We start from the raw sequence: 14,456 nt of genomic DNA, 5'->3' as shown, positions 1-14,456 counted from the left end.
ATCCATGGCCTGCCTCCTCTGAGACAGCCTGCCCTGAGAGCAATTGCTGCCACAGAGTAATGTGGTGATGAAATAATTCAAGGATACCGTTTGCACCATGTTGGAAAGGCAGTGTTTTCCAAAAAGTTGGACATTTTTGGAAAGTGTAGTACAAAGGATGTACTACACTGTTAATTCAAAAGAATTCATCCTTAAGTTGTGATTAATTCCCGTTTAGTTTCTCTCCAAGTCATCGAGGGACTCTAAGAAAGAATGATTTTAATAGTAACTTTTAATTGCAATTCATTTTCCACTGTATGGAAAATCTCTCCTGAACACTAATAAGGTTATTTGGGTAGCCCCTCAGCTCTGCATAATTCCAGGTGGGGTCTGCACAGTCAGCATGGCTCATTTTTCTACAGTCAGGAGGAGCCATTTTTTGCCATTCTTCTTCATGTAGTATAAAAAAACCCACTTCCATAGGGTTAAAGGTTTTTTGTTACCATAAACCCTAAATTTAGACTTTGTTTTATTATCATTTTGGTTTTATGTGATGATGTGGAAAACATGGAAGAGGTTGATGTCTCAGCCAGGAACTAATCCAATAAAAATGTTATTAAAATTCCTGAATCTTTTCATCGGCATGCATTTACAGGGAGATACACAGATAATGTTAAGATCCTTAAAATCGAATTGCACAAAGTTTTATAATACAGATCTTAAGTAAGAATAATTACATATGTCAGAACACCAGTCTTCGGTAATAGGGAGGTCTCACGACTAACTAGCCCACATTAACTCTCTTTCTCCTGGTGACAGTGTGTCCCATTCAGACCCATGCAGGGGCAGCTGAATGGCCCGTTTATGAAAATGCCTCAGACTGTAATAAGTTCCAGAGCCTCCAGCAGAAAAAAAACCCTAGCTTTAAGTAACCCACTCCCTAAGAAACCTCTGCATTGGAGAGATGGAAAAGTCAGCACATAAACACACATTGAACTGGGACATGCGTGTGTACAAGCTTGTGGATGGCAAAAGTGAGTAGGCAGATGTTGTTCTTGGTAGATCATAGAGGAACAAATGAAAACATGACAGTCAAGTTCTAAGGGCCAGAATTATGCATCAGGCTGGATATAATGTATATGTTAAAATACACTTATGAACCTTGCTTTCAGAAATAATGCTTTACCTCTACAGTAACTTTTAATAGTGTCCCTACACTTTAACAACTCGGATGAAATGACCCAGCAAAGGACAAAAACAAGGGCAGAGAGGGAAAGAAAAGGTCAATGAAATGTTTGAGATACAGGAAGAGACTGACACACAAGATGAAAAAATACTGTACAATAAGTAAGAATAGTAATAGTAATAGTAGGGATGTGGAGGGGCATACAAAAGTGAAGAGCCCAAATCCTTTTAGCGGTAAAACCAAAAAGAGGTGATCATGAAACAGCAATTGGCAAGTCGGAAGAGAAGAAACCAATTTGCATACAATTATGATAACCTGAATTCGTGGGGCTTGTAGAGACAGGTATTCAACATAGTATGATTTTAACCATTATAATATATGCACTATGACATTATAGAATTTCTTATATCACAGATAGCATTTCTAAATGGCTACCAAAAATATCCCACTACACAGAATCCTGAAACTGCCAGGCCTCTCTGCAAGAAGTTTGTGGAAAAACTCACTAACATACAACTCCAGGGCTTGACAGTAAAAGTTCCAGTTCCCTTGTCGCCCCTGAACCAGATCTGGATCACTGTAAACCCATTTTTAAGATCTGGGTGCGATCGTTCATAACCACTTTTCCAATGTTAATAAAAAATTTGAAACTTTCTGCCTCAGTGGACAAGAGTGATGCTGTCATATTGATTTTCACACTTAACCAGCAAAATTGAAGATGGCGTTAAGTAAACAGTTTATCATTTATCACATACGGTGTATGTATATACACAGTGCAGCCCATACAGTCTCCTCATAGTTATACACACAAATAAAACAAAAGTATAATGTATCTAACCATATACCATCTCTACTGGCAAACCTCAGTCTCTGTTGTGCCTCCCATAACAAATCAGATTGAATGGCTGCTCAAAGCGACTGTGTGAGAAAAGTTTCACTCCAGTGTCCCCTTAGTTGAAAATTAGGAATTTACAAAAAAAGATGAAACTTTTTTAAGGCACTGACATTAAGTGCCATTGAAAAGTTAGTAAGCAAAGCTTCTCACAACGCAAGTCATCATGTCTGATTTATGTAGCAGGCAAGTGAATAAAAAACATACAGTAACATAGTAAACCTAAGGAATTCCCATTCTCTTTTGCTTCTGTTGCAAAGAACCGGTATAGTGGCACCCATAATTTACTGTATTTATTTTTTTAAGTTATGGGCAGAAACCTGTTTTATGGTGACCTTGACAGTTGTACAACAAAACCTAATCAGTTCATCCAGAGTCTAAGTGAAAGTTGCCCAATCTGAAGAAATCCCCACATTAACATTTTATTTATTGCAGTTCATCATTTGTGGTCATAATGACTGGTACTGGGGTTTGTGGTCAGTATTATAATTATTCTTGTTCTCTTAAAAACAATAATGTTTATTAATGTGTTTGCTACAGACCAGTAAACATTTTTGTTTTAGTTGTTCCAGTGGAGATAGACAGGAAAGGCAGGAGACAGAAATGGGAAGACATGCAGCAAAGGGCCAGGGCTGGATTCAAACCACATCTGCTGCAACAGGGACTCACCCTTGACACATGGTACGGGCCTAAACAGGTGAGCTACTGGGGCAACCTGACAACATGCATTCTTAACCCTAGCCCAGGAATGACTGTCCAAAATGAGTCACTGTCTTAGTTACTTGGGCAGCTAAATGGCTGAACAGACTGAACTATTTCCCCTCTTCTCAGACGTGTGACTGAGGTTTGTCTGTAGTCACACAGTCAGTTCTGTATGTACAAATTTGTTGTTGCCACTGGGAAATTATTTATATCTGTACTGTAGTTGTGATAAAAGCAAATTCTGGGAGATGTGTGCTGCTGTAACCCTGTATTTTGAATGTCGCTAACTCAAGTCAGTGCAAGGTTGACCGGTCTGATAAAAGGATCTCACTTCGAGGGCAACTGATCTCTTTAATTTCCACTGAAAACTGTCCCTGACACATTACTTCACAGTAAATCCCCAGTAAACCATCACAAGGGTTTAACACTACCATACACAGAACAAATGTGCAACTTATATAATAATTGAGGAAAATACCAGAGCTAAAATGATTAGTCGATTGATCAATTAGCTGACTGACAAAAATGTAATCAGCTACCATTTTAATAATACATTAATTGTTGGCAACGTTTTTGAACAAAAAGTGAGAAAAATTATTTGGTAACTGCTTCTCGGATGTGACTGTGTTCTGAGTTTCTTCTATAACAGAGGGCTTAACATTTCTAGACTTAATTGGTCAAAACTATTTGAAGAGGACAGCTGTAATGTCCATTTTTCATAATTTCTCTCATTTATTATACTGAATTATTAACAGCGAGAATATTCCCCCCTCTGAGAACATACAGACAAAATTTAAGAATACATTTTCCTCAGTTCATTCAATTCCACATATCTAGCTGTAAAAGTAGTTTTTTTTTAAGTCTGAGCTATGACTTCTTCCTGGAGCCTTTAAATATGCAGGGAGTGAGAAAGGGAGAGAGAAGGAAGAGTCAGAACAGGGTGGGAGGGAGGGAGGGGCAGCGGTGGAGCGGGCCTGGGCTTGAATGCTCCATTGAGGTTTGGTGTTTTGATGGAAAACTGTGGCAGAGCTGGGCCAACTGCAGCAACAGGGGCAGCAAGAGAGGCCAGGACCAGACCAGACATGGAGAGAGAAAAAGTAGTGAAAGAGGGAGGGACCAACAGCCCTGAGGGAGCAAGGAGTCTGACACAGCCATTTCTGTGAAAGGGTCTTCCAAACTGAAGAGGAAAAGAAAACAGTAAACAATAAAGAACTACACCAACTCGTGCAAGATTCAGGGAAAGCACTTCTGGTTATCTTGGAATCCATCTGAGCCGATAGAGACAGATAACTCAACTCTAATGCAGAGTTGAATTAGCAGCAACACAATAACAGACACAGCTGCTGTTCCCCACTGAGCTCAACAGACTCAGAAAGCAGCTACACTATAAGGGAAAGTTAGGAAAGCCTCTACTTTATGCAAATATCATCTGACAACCAGGCTCTGACTATCACACGTCATAATCATCTTGAAATAAAGCGGACACTGAAGCATAGATTAATCTGCTACTCCCCTCCACTATGCCCAGTAACTTTAAACAAAATGGAGTAAAGGCACCAAGTATAGGTGTGAACGCTGCCAAGACACATTGAGGATGCATTTGTGAGCTGATCACTCAGATCACATTTGGAGGTGGTCTGCTACAGTGGCACAAAACTATTTTTACACTACTAAGTGTTTCCCATACATTGATTTGTTCATGGACACCTACACAATAATAACCTGACCGCCACGTATTAATTTTCTCTTTTTTTCAAATGGGTAAAATCTTATTTTATCATAAAGCATCATTTAGTGCATTGATTTTCTCAGCCCCTCCTGGCTCTGATCTCTCTCTCCCTCACACAGAGACACATTGACAACAGCTAAACAGTCAGACTGACAAAAAAACAAAAAACAAAGATAATTTGGTCTTTGAAAATAGAAATGATGTACGTGCTTATTTACGCGTTTACGCCAACTGGTCAATGTAGACACATATGAAGATGCATCCTAATGGCATTTGTGAAGTGACCTTCTTAGAACTTTCAACTTGTGATTGAATATCTGGAGACAGGTTTCAATACCAGATATAAACAGGGCCTGTGATGTCTTTAATGAGTTGCCAACTAGTTTGTATCCCTATGTGTGAAAGTGCCATAAGAGCTGGCACGATACATGCAAGCTAAGAAAAGAAGTAGGTGGATGCTTGATAAACTAAGCTTCCCGTTGACTTTTCCCTGTCAGACAGCGCTGCAGCTGTAACTTGTTCGAGAAAGAGTTGCCGCAGTGGTCAGGAGTCTCCTACCAGACACACGGCTTCACAAATCACAGCACAGGTGTTGTCGGGGGTGGAGGGGTGGGGCCTAGTCTGAAACTGGGAGAGGTTTGGGGAGTTGCCTGCGGGCTGCACAGATCAGACTGAGGTGTGTTCCATTCCAGGAGGTGAAATACAACATAACCTTGTGCACTGTAACAAATCGTTCGAAGTTAGATTATACTGCAGAGCTCGGCAGATTTGGAATGTAACTCTGTGGTGACAGCACAGTGTCCTCAGCTGGTTTTTGTGCTGAGTCATGCCACCGGCCTGCCAAGTAGCTGATGGGACTGGCAATCACCTTTTCAGTCAGCCAGCCATTCATGCCGCCTCTTTAAAACTGGTCTGTGATTCTATCTCAATGGTGTAGTTATACAGCCTCCTCAACGGCCTGATTCATGTCGGCAGCCTGCCAATGGGAGAGAACACACATAGCTTGTTATCTAATCTATATACCTGAGTCACACAATGTGGGTGCACTCACAAACACACAGCCTGCATGACTTCACTGCTTTCCACTCCCTGCTGCTGAGAGTCTACACCCAAACAATCAGAATGATACGCCTTCCTCTTTCTGTATTACAGTGTAGTCTACCAATGAACACACTGATGTCACCCTCAACATGTGACCCGAGAAGTGAATCTATGTAGCATGTTGTATAGTGCCATATGGTTTTAAAGGAAGAGAGAGATAAGTAAGTGTATGGGGGGGAGAGAGGTGTGGTGCGTGTGAGAGAGACAAGAGCAATAGCTCTGGAGCTCAAGCTACAGCCTCAGGGGGAAAACGGTGCCCTTTCTGCCCCAATAAACCTCATCAGGATTCCTAACATCAGGGCCGGGGGATAGACATTTCTTCACGCTATGCTGTCTGCTGTCCTCTGGCACTGGGAAAGCAATGGAAGTGGTTCAGCATGCTACACCGTCCACACTGCTGCTGGCCCTGCCAGAGTTAAAATCAATGAGTAACTCCTCTGAACCTTTATTAACAGCTCTTAGATGCAGACCTATAATGACATTTAAGCTGATGCAACCTGAAGTAAAAGCACATTACTGCCACTTCATTCTCGCCAAAGCTGTAAAATTTTTCCATCTATTGCACTATACTTAACACAAAAAAAGGACTAGCTTGGTGAAAGCAAGATGATACTTTACGTACCGAGTGATTCATCACTAGGGGAAACAGTTTGTCATTAGGACATTCATGGGACAACAAGAATACCCACACCAACGAGGTGTAGTAATTTAAACTTTCTCTCCCTCGCCTTTCCCCTATCTATCAAATTTTTTTTTTAATCATTCATGAAGCTGCATCTTCCACTCGGCACGGCTGCAGGTTGGTGACAAAACTTATGTTCCTGACACTGGTTCTTGAAGAGAAAGAGTGGGGGTGTGTTAAAATGTCTAGTCACCCCTGAATCAGCAAAAACAAGCAGTGCAAGATAAATCACAGTGCTGCAGCAAGTTGCTGGACTCTCTGCCTCAAAGCTTCTGCTGTTACCATGGCAATCGATTTCCAAATCACATACTGCGTTTAAACAAAAATAAAGAATTATATGTGCATTACCACAAAAATCCCCACAGTAATCCACCATTATCCGTTGTGCATCAACAGTAATTATTATTTGTTATTCTCACACATGCACATCTAATCATAGTGAAAGTTTTGTGCATCGCAGCTCTAGCGTTACAAGCACTGAAACTGCAACGGCGACATGTGACGATGCTGACAAGTTTCAACAACGCAGGCAAGTCAAACGACTGGAAGGACAGCCCTACCTCTCAGTGTCAACATTCAGATTGAGCATCCATATTCTGAGTCCAAGTCTCAACATGCCACATATATCAACATCCAATCAACTACAGCAGTGATGCTGCTTTTTTGAACTAGAACAAGTATGTATTGTTTGTATGTATTATTATGTATAATAAAAGAACTTGGTAGCGAGAAACCTTTTCTCATATCTGCAGAATATCATGACTTCACAAGTGCCATAGTTGGCTCGAAGGCACTAGCCTAGTTCATGGCTACAAAGCCTTAGATGGACATGGGAGGACTTGACACTCGGGCATGACAGCTCTCTTTCTTGTCCCCTTTTTCCGCTATTGTTTTGATCCTGTCTTTCGTGGAGTGAAAGTAATGTTTGGGCCCTAGAGCTTCCTTGGTTAACGGGGCAGAATGGTAGAGGGTGTCCACAAGCATCAGCGTCATAGAACTGGGTGACAGACCCCAACTCCCCCAGTACTCAGAGCCCCAGCTAATGTCCAGTTTCCACCCACTTTCCAACATCACCACCCCTGGGGCACCGCCTGTCTCTCTCCTCTCTGTCGTCTCCCTCTCTTTCTCTATCTCAATGTCCATTTCTTTTAGCCAGCATCGACTTGACTCAGATAAAGAAGAATTATCAATCAAAAAAAACACTCAGTGATGATGGAAAAACAGGGCGGATTGATGTAAAGAATGGAATAAAAGATTGATGGGATTGTGTGAATGTGTGAAATTAGAGTGAAAGGAGACCTGGCAAGAATGAACAGAGTATGGTGAGAGTTGGTGTGTGCCTGCCAAAGTGACATCCAAGTGTGAGACTTCCTTAGGTTCTCATTTACATTCTATAAATAAACAAGACTAAGAATCTGGCCAGTCATTCTGTGCAACCTTTCAGGTTAGAGATTTTCAGGTTTGAATATAGACAATTCAAGTAATAAACAAAAAAAATATCAAGCTTCCAGGCCGAACTTTCCTAACAACTATATGGGATATTCAAGACAATATTAGAGCAGCCTTTTCTGCATAGAGACTGTAAAGCAGCCCATCTCAACCAAAGTGCAACCATGTTGTCAATATCGAAACTTTTTTACCGGGCATTGTTGTTAAGTGCAACAGTAGAATAACTCCAAGGCGGCACAAGGTGAAGTGACAACTTAGTAGAATGGCCTGCCACATAATAAGTTGATTGCTGCTCTGAAAACCATGATTCACATCGCTAAGAAGATGGGGGAAATGTACCAGGTCCGACAAAACACAGATAAATTGTGATTACAGAAAGGAGTCACAGAACCAGTGTTAAAGCTCAACTCAGCTCCCTCACCTAACTGGTGACTTAAGACTCAGCGTGTTCTTTCTGTGCCTCTTGCTAGAATTAAAAACATACATACTAATGTAAGTCCTAGTGTCACCAACAAGAACAATTCACATTAATTTTGAATGTGACACAAACCCAGAATCCATAAGTGATTTGACACCAGACTAGAGAAAAGTACAAATCAACTTAGTCATCAAACTCACCATAAAAGTGCTTCTCCATTTCTGCTGCAAGATCATCTTGTGACAACTGACTACACAATTGCACCACATCACTCTGGGGCTCTCGGAGCTTTACTTGCTTTTCTGCTATTTTAAGTTAGGACAAAATGTTAGAAACACTTCACTTGGGACTGAACCTAGCATGACACTGTTTATAGAGACAGGAATTACTGCAGGACTGTTGTGCTTGAACGCATACAGGTGTTCATGTTGCTTTGGAAACTGATAAGTTTAAACATAAATGTATCTTTAACATCAAATGGCAAATAAATTTAATTGAAGACTGAGTCATGGCTGGTGGTTTCTGCAGGCAGGGTAGGAATAACAGTACTTGAGCACAACTGCTCACAACCGGATGCACGTTTACTTGAAATCATGCACAACATGGTTGAGGTAACGTTGCCCTGATGAAATAAAGAGCGTTAGCGCACAACACCCGAGTGATATTCTGGCTGACATGAGCTTGCTGTGACCTAAAACTAGAATTACTAGTCTAACTAGTGTTAGTATTATTTTAATATTGTAGTGACTACATTAACTGGTCAAGTCACAATTTACATCCATATCTAAGAAATCCAAATATAGGTATTAAGTGGATTTTCATATTTAGCATATGAATTTTTGAGTTATGGCCAACAACATGATTTGTGAGGTGACAGTGACACTGACCTTTGACCATCAAGTTCTAATCAGTTCAGCCTCGAGTCCAAGTGGATGAAAATCCCTCGAGGCTTTCCCTGATATATTGCGTTAACGAGAATGGGATGGAGGTGAGGTTACAGTGATCTTGACCTTTGACCACAAAAATCCAATCAGTTCACCTTTGAGTCGTTTGAATGGTTGTACCGAATCGGAAGAAATTCCCTCAAGGTGTCCTTGAAAAATCGCATCCATGCAAACAGACAACGTGAAAAACATGATGCCTCCAGCCACAGCTGTCGCTGTAGTGAAAATGGTGGAACTAACATTTCAATGGAGAACAAAGGCCCATAGGCTATCATAACTAGGATCCAGGTACAGCTCGAAATTATTCAGATTTCACCTCTGCTCTTGACTTTAGCTCAAGGATCCTTGAACCATCACTGCCTTTGGGGAAAATCACACTCTTTCCATTGCGGTTGGATAAGGGCTATTGCAAAGTATTAAGTATCTTCTTTGTTCAACCAATAGTTCAAAACACAAAGACATTCAGTTTATAATAATGTCAGACTGTGTAAAGCGATAAATCTTTAGAAAAGCTATAAAGACAGGCTAAATTGCTATTTGAAAAATAGTCAGGTGGCATCAGATGAAGGGCACCTCTGCTAGCAGCTACCAAAAGAACAAACAGGTGGTGATAATCTATACTATCAAATGATCAGAGTGCACAGAACAGAGCATCTTTGGTCTAGTTCTAAAAGACAACGCTGCTTTCCAGCAAATATCACTGAACTGTTTTAAGAAAGATGGAAAATCAGTGCAACAAGAATGCACATAATAGGCGGACCCGGCGGATTTGTGGACGGGCATCGACTCAACTCAACACAAAAACACAGGCAACAGTCTGATTCTTCTATTATGGCACTACAGAGTAACCACAATGTCCGTCTTAAATCTTCTCCTATCTAGATCGGTTTGGTGCTGCTGTCTACGATGGCCTGATATGAGCCTGAGAAGATGTCGCTTTTTGTCGCTAATGTCAGTGGAGTAAATATCCACATCAGTGGCCTGCATTGATTAAGCCTGCGCTGCTTGTTCCCTCCACACCATTATCCTATGACGGAGAAGAAACATCTGGTAAGCATAATCCATAAGATTTAGACCAACTAGTCAGACTCCAAATCCGGGACTGGAATCCTGGATGGTTTGTCCAGGGTGGCTCAGTGGGCAGGCCCAGACCCACAATGCCCGTCCATGCTCCTGGATTTGTTGCCCAGTCCTAACTAGCATTACGAAAGATGAATTATTCACACACCATTAAATTAAGAAAATAAAATTACAAAAATCGTCCCAACACCCCACCCTGCAACAGTTCAGAGCCGCTGACACAGCTTCCTCAGTATCAGTGCTGACTAGATGGAGTGGAAGCATACTGCATTACCGGGCAGGGATGCCAAATGCAGGAGGCGCACACAAGCAGACGGGCCTGTCATCAGAACTACTCAAGAAAACATTTATCACAAGAAAAAAAATTATCTGCAGTAAGGCAAATATCAACTCCTGGTGTTGACACAATTACTTTACACTCAACAGACATTATGTTGATTGATAACAATTTTGAAGATTCAAAATTCAATCTACCAAACATTTGCTGGTTGCAAAATCACAAATTTGTTGATATTCAATGTTTTTTTTGTTCTTTTTAATTGTTGGCTAGACAAAATTATGTAGAAAAAATGAATTGTGATGGGCATTTTGGCAAACGTATTAGTTGCAAGCCCATTACCATGAACTAGCCACAGACACAACTCAACACTTTTACTCCTACTAGGTTACATTGAAGACACTCCTCAACCAGCCCCCTCTTAGATGTACCTGACCTACATCGATGGACCTGTACATGAGCACACAGCAGACAGCCAGTTTGCTCCCACTGAAAGCTATTGTTTACTATTAGTGATGTCACCAGCACCACTTCCCGGGAGGGCCCCAGGGGGAGGGTGGGAAAAAACGTGGAGATCAGCAGAACTCTATGACAAAGAGCTAACAGCACACTAAACTGACCCACCGGCTGGCCGCCCAACCCCAATAGATGATGGGTGCATACTCCCACCATAGTCAACTGAGCGAAAACAAAATGCACAACACCAAACACTGAGGGGGAGAGAGAGAGAGAGAGAGAGAGAGAGAGAGAGAGAGAGAGAGAGAGAGAGAGAGAGAGAGAGAGAGCAAGGACAGGGAAATATAGACAGGCGTAAGGAGAGAGGGGGAGACACACAGCACCACCAATCAATTAAGTCATTATCATCAGCCAGGGATGAAAAAAACCCTCAAAAACTGCTGCATCCTAAACAATAATTCTCATCACAGGGCAACTCATTTTTGTGCAAGAGCACTACTCGGGCTACTCACTTGCACAGTCTACCGAGTCTATTGACCCCAACCAGCTTCCCGTCCGACCGACACGGACGGACTGTTGTCACACTGTTTTGCTTTGTGTGTGTGTGTGTATGTGTGTGCGTGTGTATGTGTGTGTTTTTGCATTATTGTAATGCCGTGAATCCCGCTCTGGTAGAGTAACCACAGTGACTTTGAGGACGGAGGGTTTGTGAAACCAAAACAAACGTGCTGATGAACAAAGTCAAAAATATCAACTATAAAGGGAAGATGAATAGACACATTTGTGCAACACCGTCTGTCTCCAGCCCTCCAATGTAGCGGCAAATCCGAGTCTGAAAAACAATGCACTGGCTAACAGCAATGTCAACTTAACATTAGGTTCTCCTCGGCATCAAGTGTCTCTGTGCTTATGATCCGACGCGTCTCCGTGGTGTTTCCATTTTATTTCACATGAACTGCAGTGAACAGTACTGGTTTGGTCAATTCTACTAATAAAGTAAGTAGAAACATCATAGCTATCCAGTCTAGCCCATACTGCCTTTCAGGGTGTTGTGGGAAAATAAATAAATAAATAAATAAATGCACCACAATGGCAGTTGGTGCCAGCCACTGTTGCCATCATTGCAGTGGGGGGAAGGGGGTCATGTAAAATGGGGTTGGGCTCTAGCCTCTAGCTCTAGCCATGAGGATATTTCATTTCCCAAACCTGTGCGATAAGCTTCCCTCCAGTCAAAATCCAGCGAGCACATTCCTCTGTATTAACCTGTTCTCCTCGCAGGTATGTGGGATTCAGGCTGGAGGACTTGGCGTGATGCAACAGCTTCGTTTCTCTGTTTCACGGCCAGAATACACTTGAAATTGAGAAGAAAAAACCTCCTTGTTCTCCAGGTACAAAATCAAGGGGCATTTTTTTTGCTGTTGACACAAATGATGTGTGCGTACATTATGTGGCAATGGATCAGGACGCTGCAGACCAATCCCTCTCTATGATTCAGCGTGTTCTCCGGGTCATGACACATTATTTAGCCGGCTGGTCTTAGCAACACTGTCCTGCCTTTGGGTTTAAGTTGACAGATGCCTCGGATAAGGGTGATTACTTGACGGGGCTACGGTTTTGTCTAAATCCAGAGATCGTTTTAATAGGCGCAGGAGAAGGTTAGCTTTAAAGGCTTAAGAGGTAATGGTGATGTTGAGAGGTGTACGGGGATCACCGATGACTGTCCGCTGGCACAAACCGTGGCAGGCCTAAAGTGGTACTTTACTGTCTGCGGAGAGAAGTCCATTACCCCCGCTGAGATCAGCACAGTTTCCATTAAGATGTGTCCTTCGCCTCAGTCATTAGATAGTGTAACAGTTATTACTGAGCACACACACACACCACAAAAAGCTTTACTTTAACCAGGTGAAACGTGTTTCTGAACAGACTGCGTGTCAACCCGCTGGCATCGTGACGAGACGACCCGTGCGTTTGAATCCTGCAGGAGCTCAACGTGTGCAGCGAGTGGCTGCCCGGGGACCATACCTGTCAGTGAAGCTGGACTGTGTGTCACTCATTGGACTTCCGGGTCTAGATTCGCAGCCAATTACATCCGATTAACATTTTCCAGAGTGTGATGAGGCGACTTCCTGCGGCGTCCTTCCTCTTGGCATTCGTCCGAAGTGGGCAGGGACTTGGGGTTTCTTCTAGACGGTGCTGACAATCAATTCAATCTGAGACGGGGAAACTGTGGCCAGGCACAATGTCCAGAGACTAGGGGACACACAAGAGACACTAGCAGCGAGGCATCTACAGTGCAGACCCTTCAAAAAAAAAAAAAAAAAAAAAAAAAAACCCCTAAAAGAATGAACCGATGTCGACGTGACGTCCCACCCCGGCGTCGGACTGTATGTTGGCGAATACGTGTTCCGCTCCAGCTGGCACGGGCTGGTAGGAATCCAAAGATGTCCGCCGAATTGAAACGTGTGAACACACTCGGTATTCCAGCGGAACAGACGTGCCCCCCCTCCCCGCCCCCCCACCACCACCACCACCCCTCGGCCCTGCGGTGCGAGTCCGTGCGCCTCCACCCCTGCTCGGGCTGAACGGGCCCCGGTCGCCTACACGATCTCCGACGAGGACGACGCTGGAGATTCCTCCAGTCCCATCTGGTGTCGCCTGCTGCCGGCGGCGCCGTGTGTCCCTCGCGTCCCGTTTCACACAAGACCAGCGCACTCCGACAACGGCCACAACAGGAAACTAAACCTGCACAAATGGCAGCGCTGGGTTCAAAAACAAAATGTCGATTAGATGGGCGATTAAAAAAAAGAAAAAGAAGAAGAAGAGAGCACACGAGTTAATTGAACGATCGTGTCGGACCTCGCCGGCTACCAGCTAGCAGGAGCGACGAGGGAACTTTGCTTCGTGTGCAAACTCCCGTTCACAACAATGAACCGGCCAACGACCGAACTCTACACACACACACACGCGCGCGCACACACACACACACGCATCGACGTTGACTGGCGTCCGACGCGTCTCCGTGGTGTTCTCCTCCCGGCGAGAGAGAGAGAGAGAGAGAGAGAGAGAGAGAGAGAGAGAGACAGAGACAGAGAGAGAGAGAGAGAGAGAGAGAGAGAGAGAGAGAGAGAGAGAGACTCCTTCAGCCGAGCGGAAAGATCCCGTGAAGTCGGTTTAGCACCGGGCGACGCTCCTCGACTCCATGTTTTCCACGACTCGGTCGTTTTCTCTCGGGGCAGAACTCCCGTGGGTGGGAAGCAGCGGGGCTAGCTCCGCGGCTCCGTGGCTCCGTGGCCGGCTAACGGGACCGAACGCAACAGCCAGTCCTCCGCAAACAACGACGAGAAGGATACTTTTTTTTTTTTTAAAAAGGCCCCGCGGTTGCGAACGGAACTTTGGGAGAGAGCACCGAACGCCGCGTCTTCTCCTCGAACGCGAGACGTTGTTTTGTACAAGAATACAACTTGAGGAAAGGGGACGAAAAAAAATGCCACTTTCTGCCGCTAGCAACGCCCTAGCCAGCTAGCTGTTGGAGTCCAGTGGCGCTTCCACCAACCACTTCCG

The 14,456-nt window shown here is 43.5% G+C and overlaps 1 protein-coding gene across 8 annotated transcripts in view; it reads right to left on the bottom strand.

The window, feature by feature from the left end:
* Nucleotides 1-14,456, bottom strand: part of arhgef12a (Rho guanine nucleotide exchange factor (GEF) 12a) — a 35,368-nt gene extending 20,912 nt beyond the window's left edge. For 6 of the 8 annotated variants that reach the window (XM_035622322.2, XM_035622330.2, XM_035622323.2 and 3 more), the window contains exon 1: nucleotides 12,918-14,454. In XM_035622322.2, coding sequence (XP_035478215.1) covers nucleotides 12,918-12,949 — 32 coding nt within the window. In that variant the 5' untranslated portion in view covers nucleotides 12,950-14,454. Of the gene's footprint in view, nucleotides 1-12,917 lie in introns of all 8 variants that reach the window. The other 2 variants (XM_035622326.2, XM_035622324.2) reach the window with 2 other exon arrangements.

This window comes from Scophthalmus maximus, chromosome 11 (genome assembly GCF_022379125.1).
Source record: "Scophthalmus maximus strain ysfricsl-2021 chromosome 11, ASM2237912v1, whole genome shotgun sequence".
Classification (NCBI taxonomy): Eukaryota; Metazoa; Chordata; class Actinopteri; order Pleuronectiformes; family Scophthalmidae; genus Scophthalmus; species Scophthalmus maximus.
This window is presented reverse-complemented; position numbering and strand designations above follow the sequence as displayed.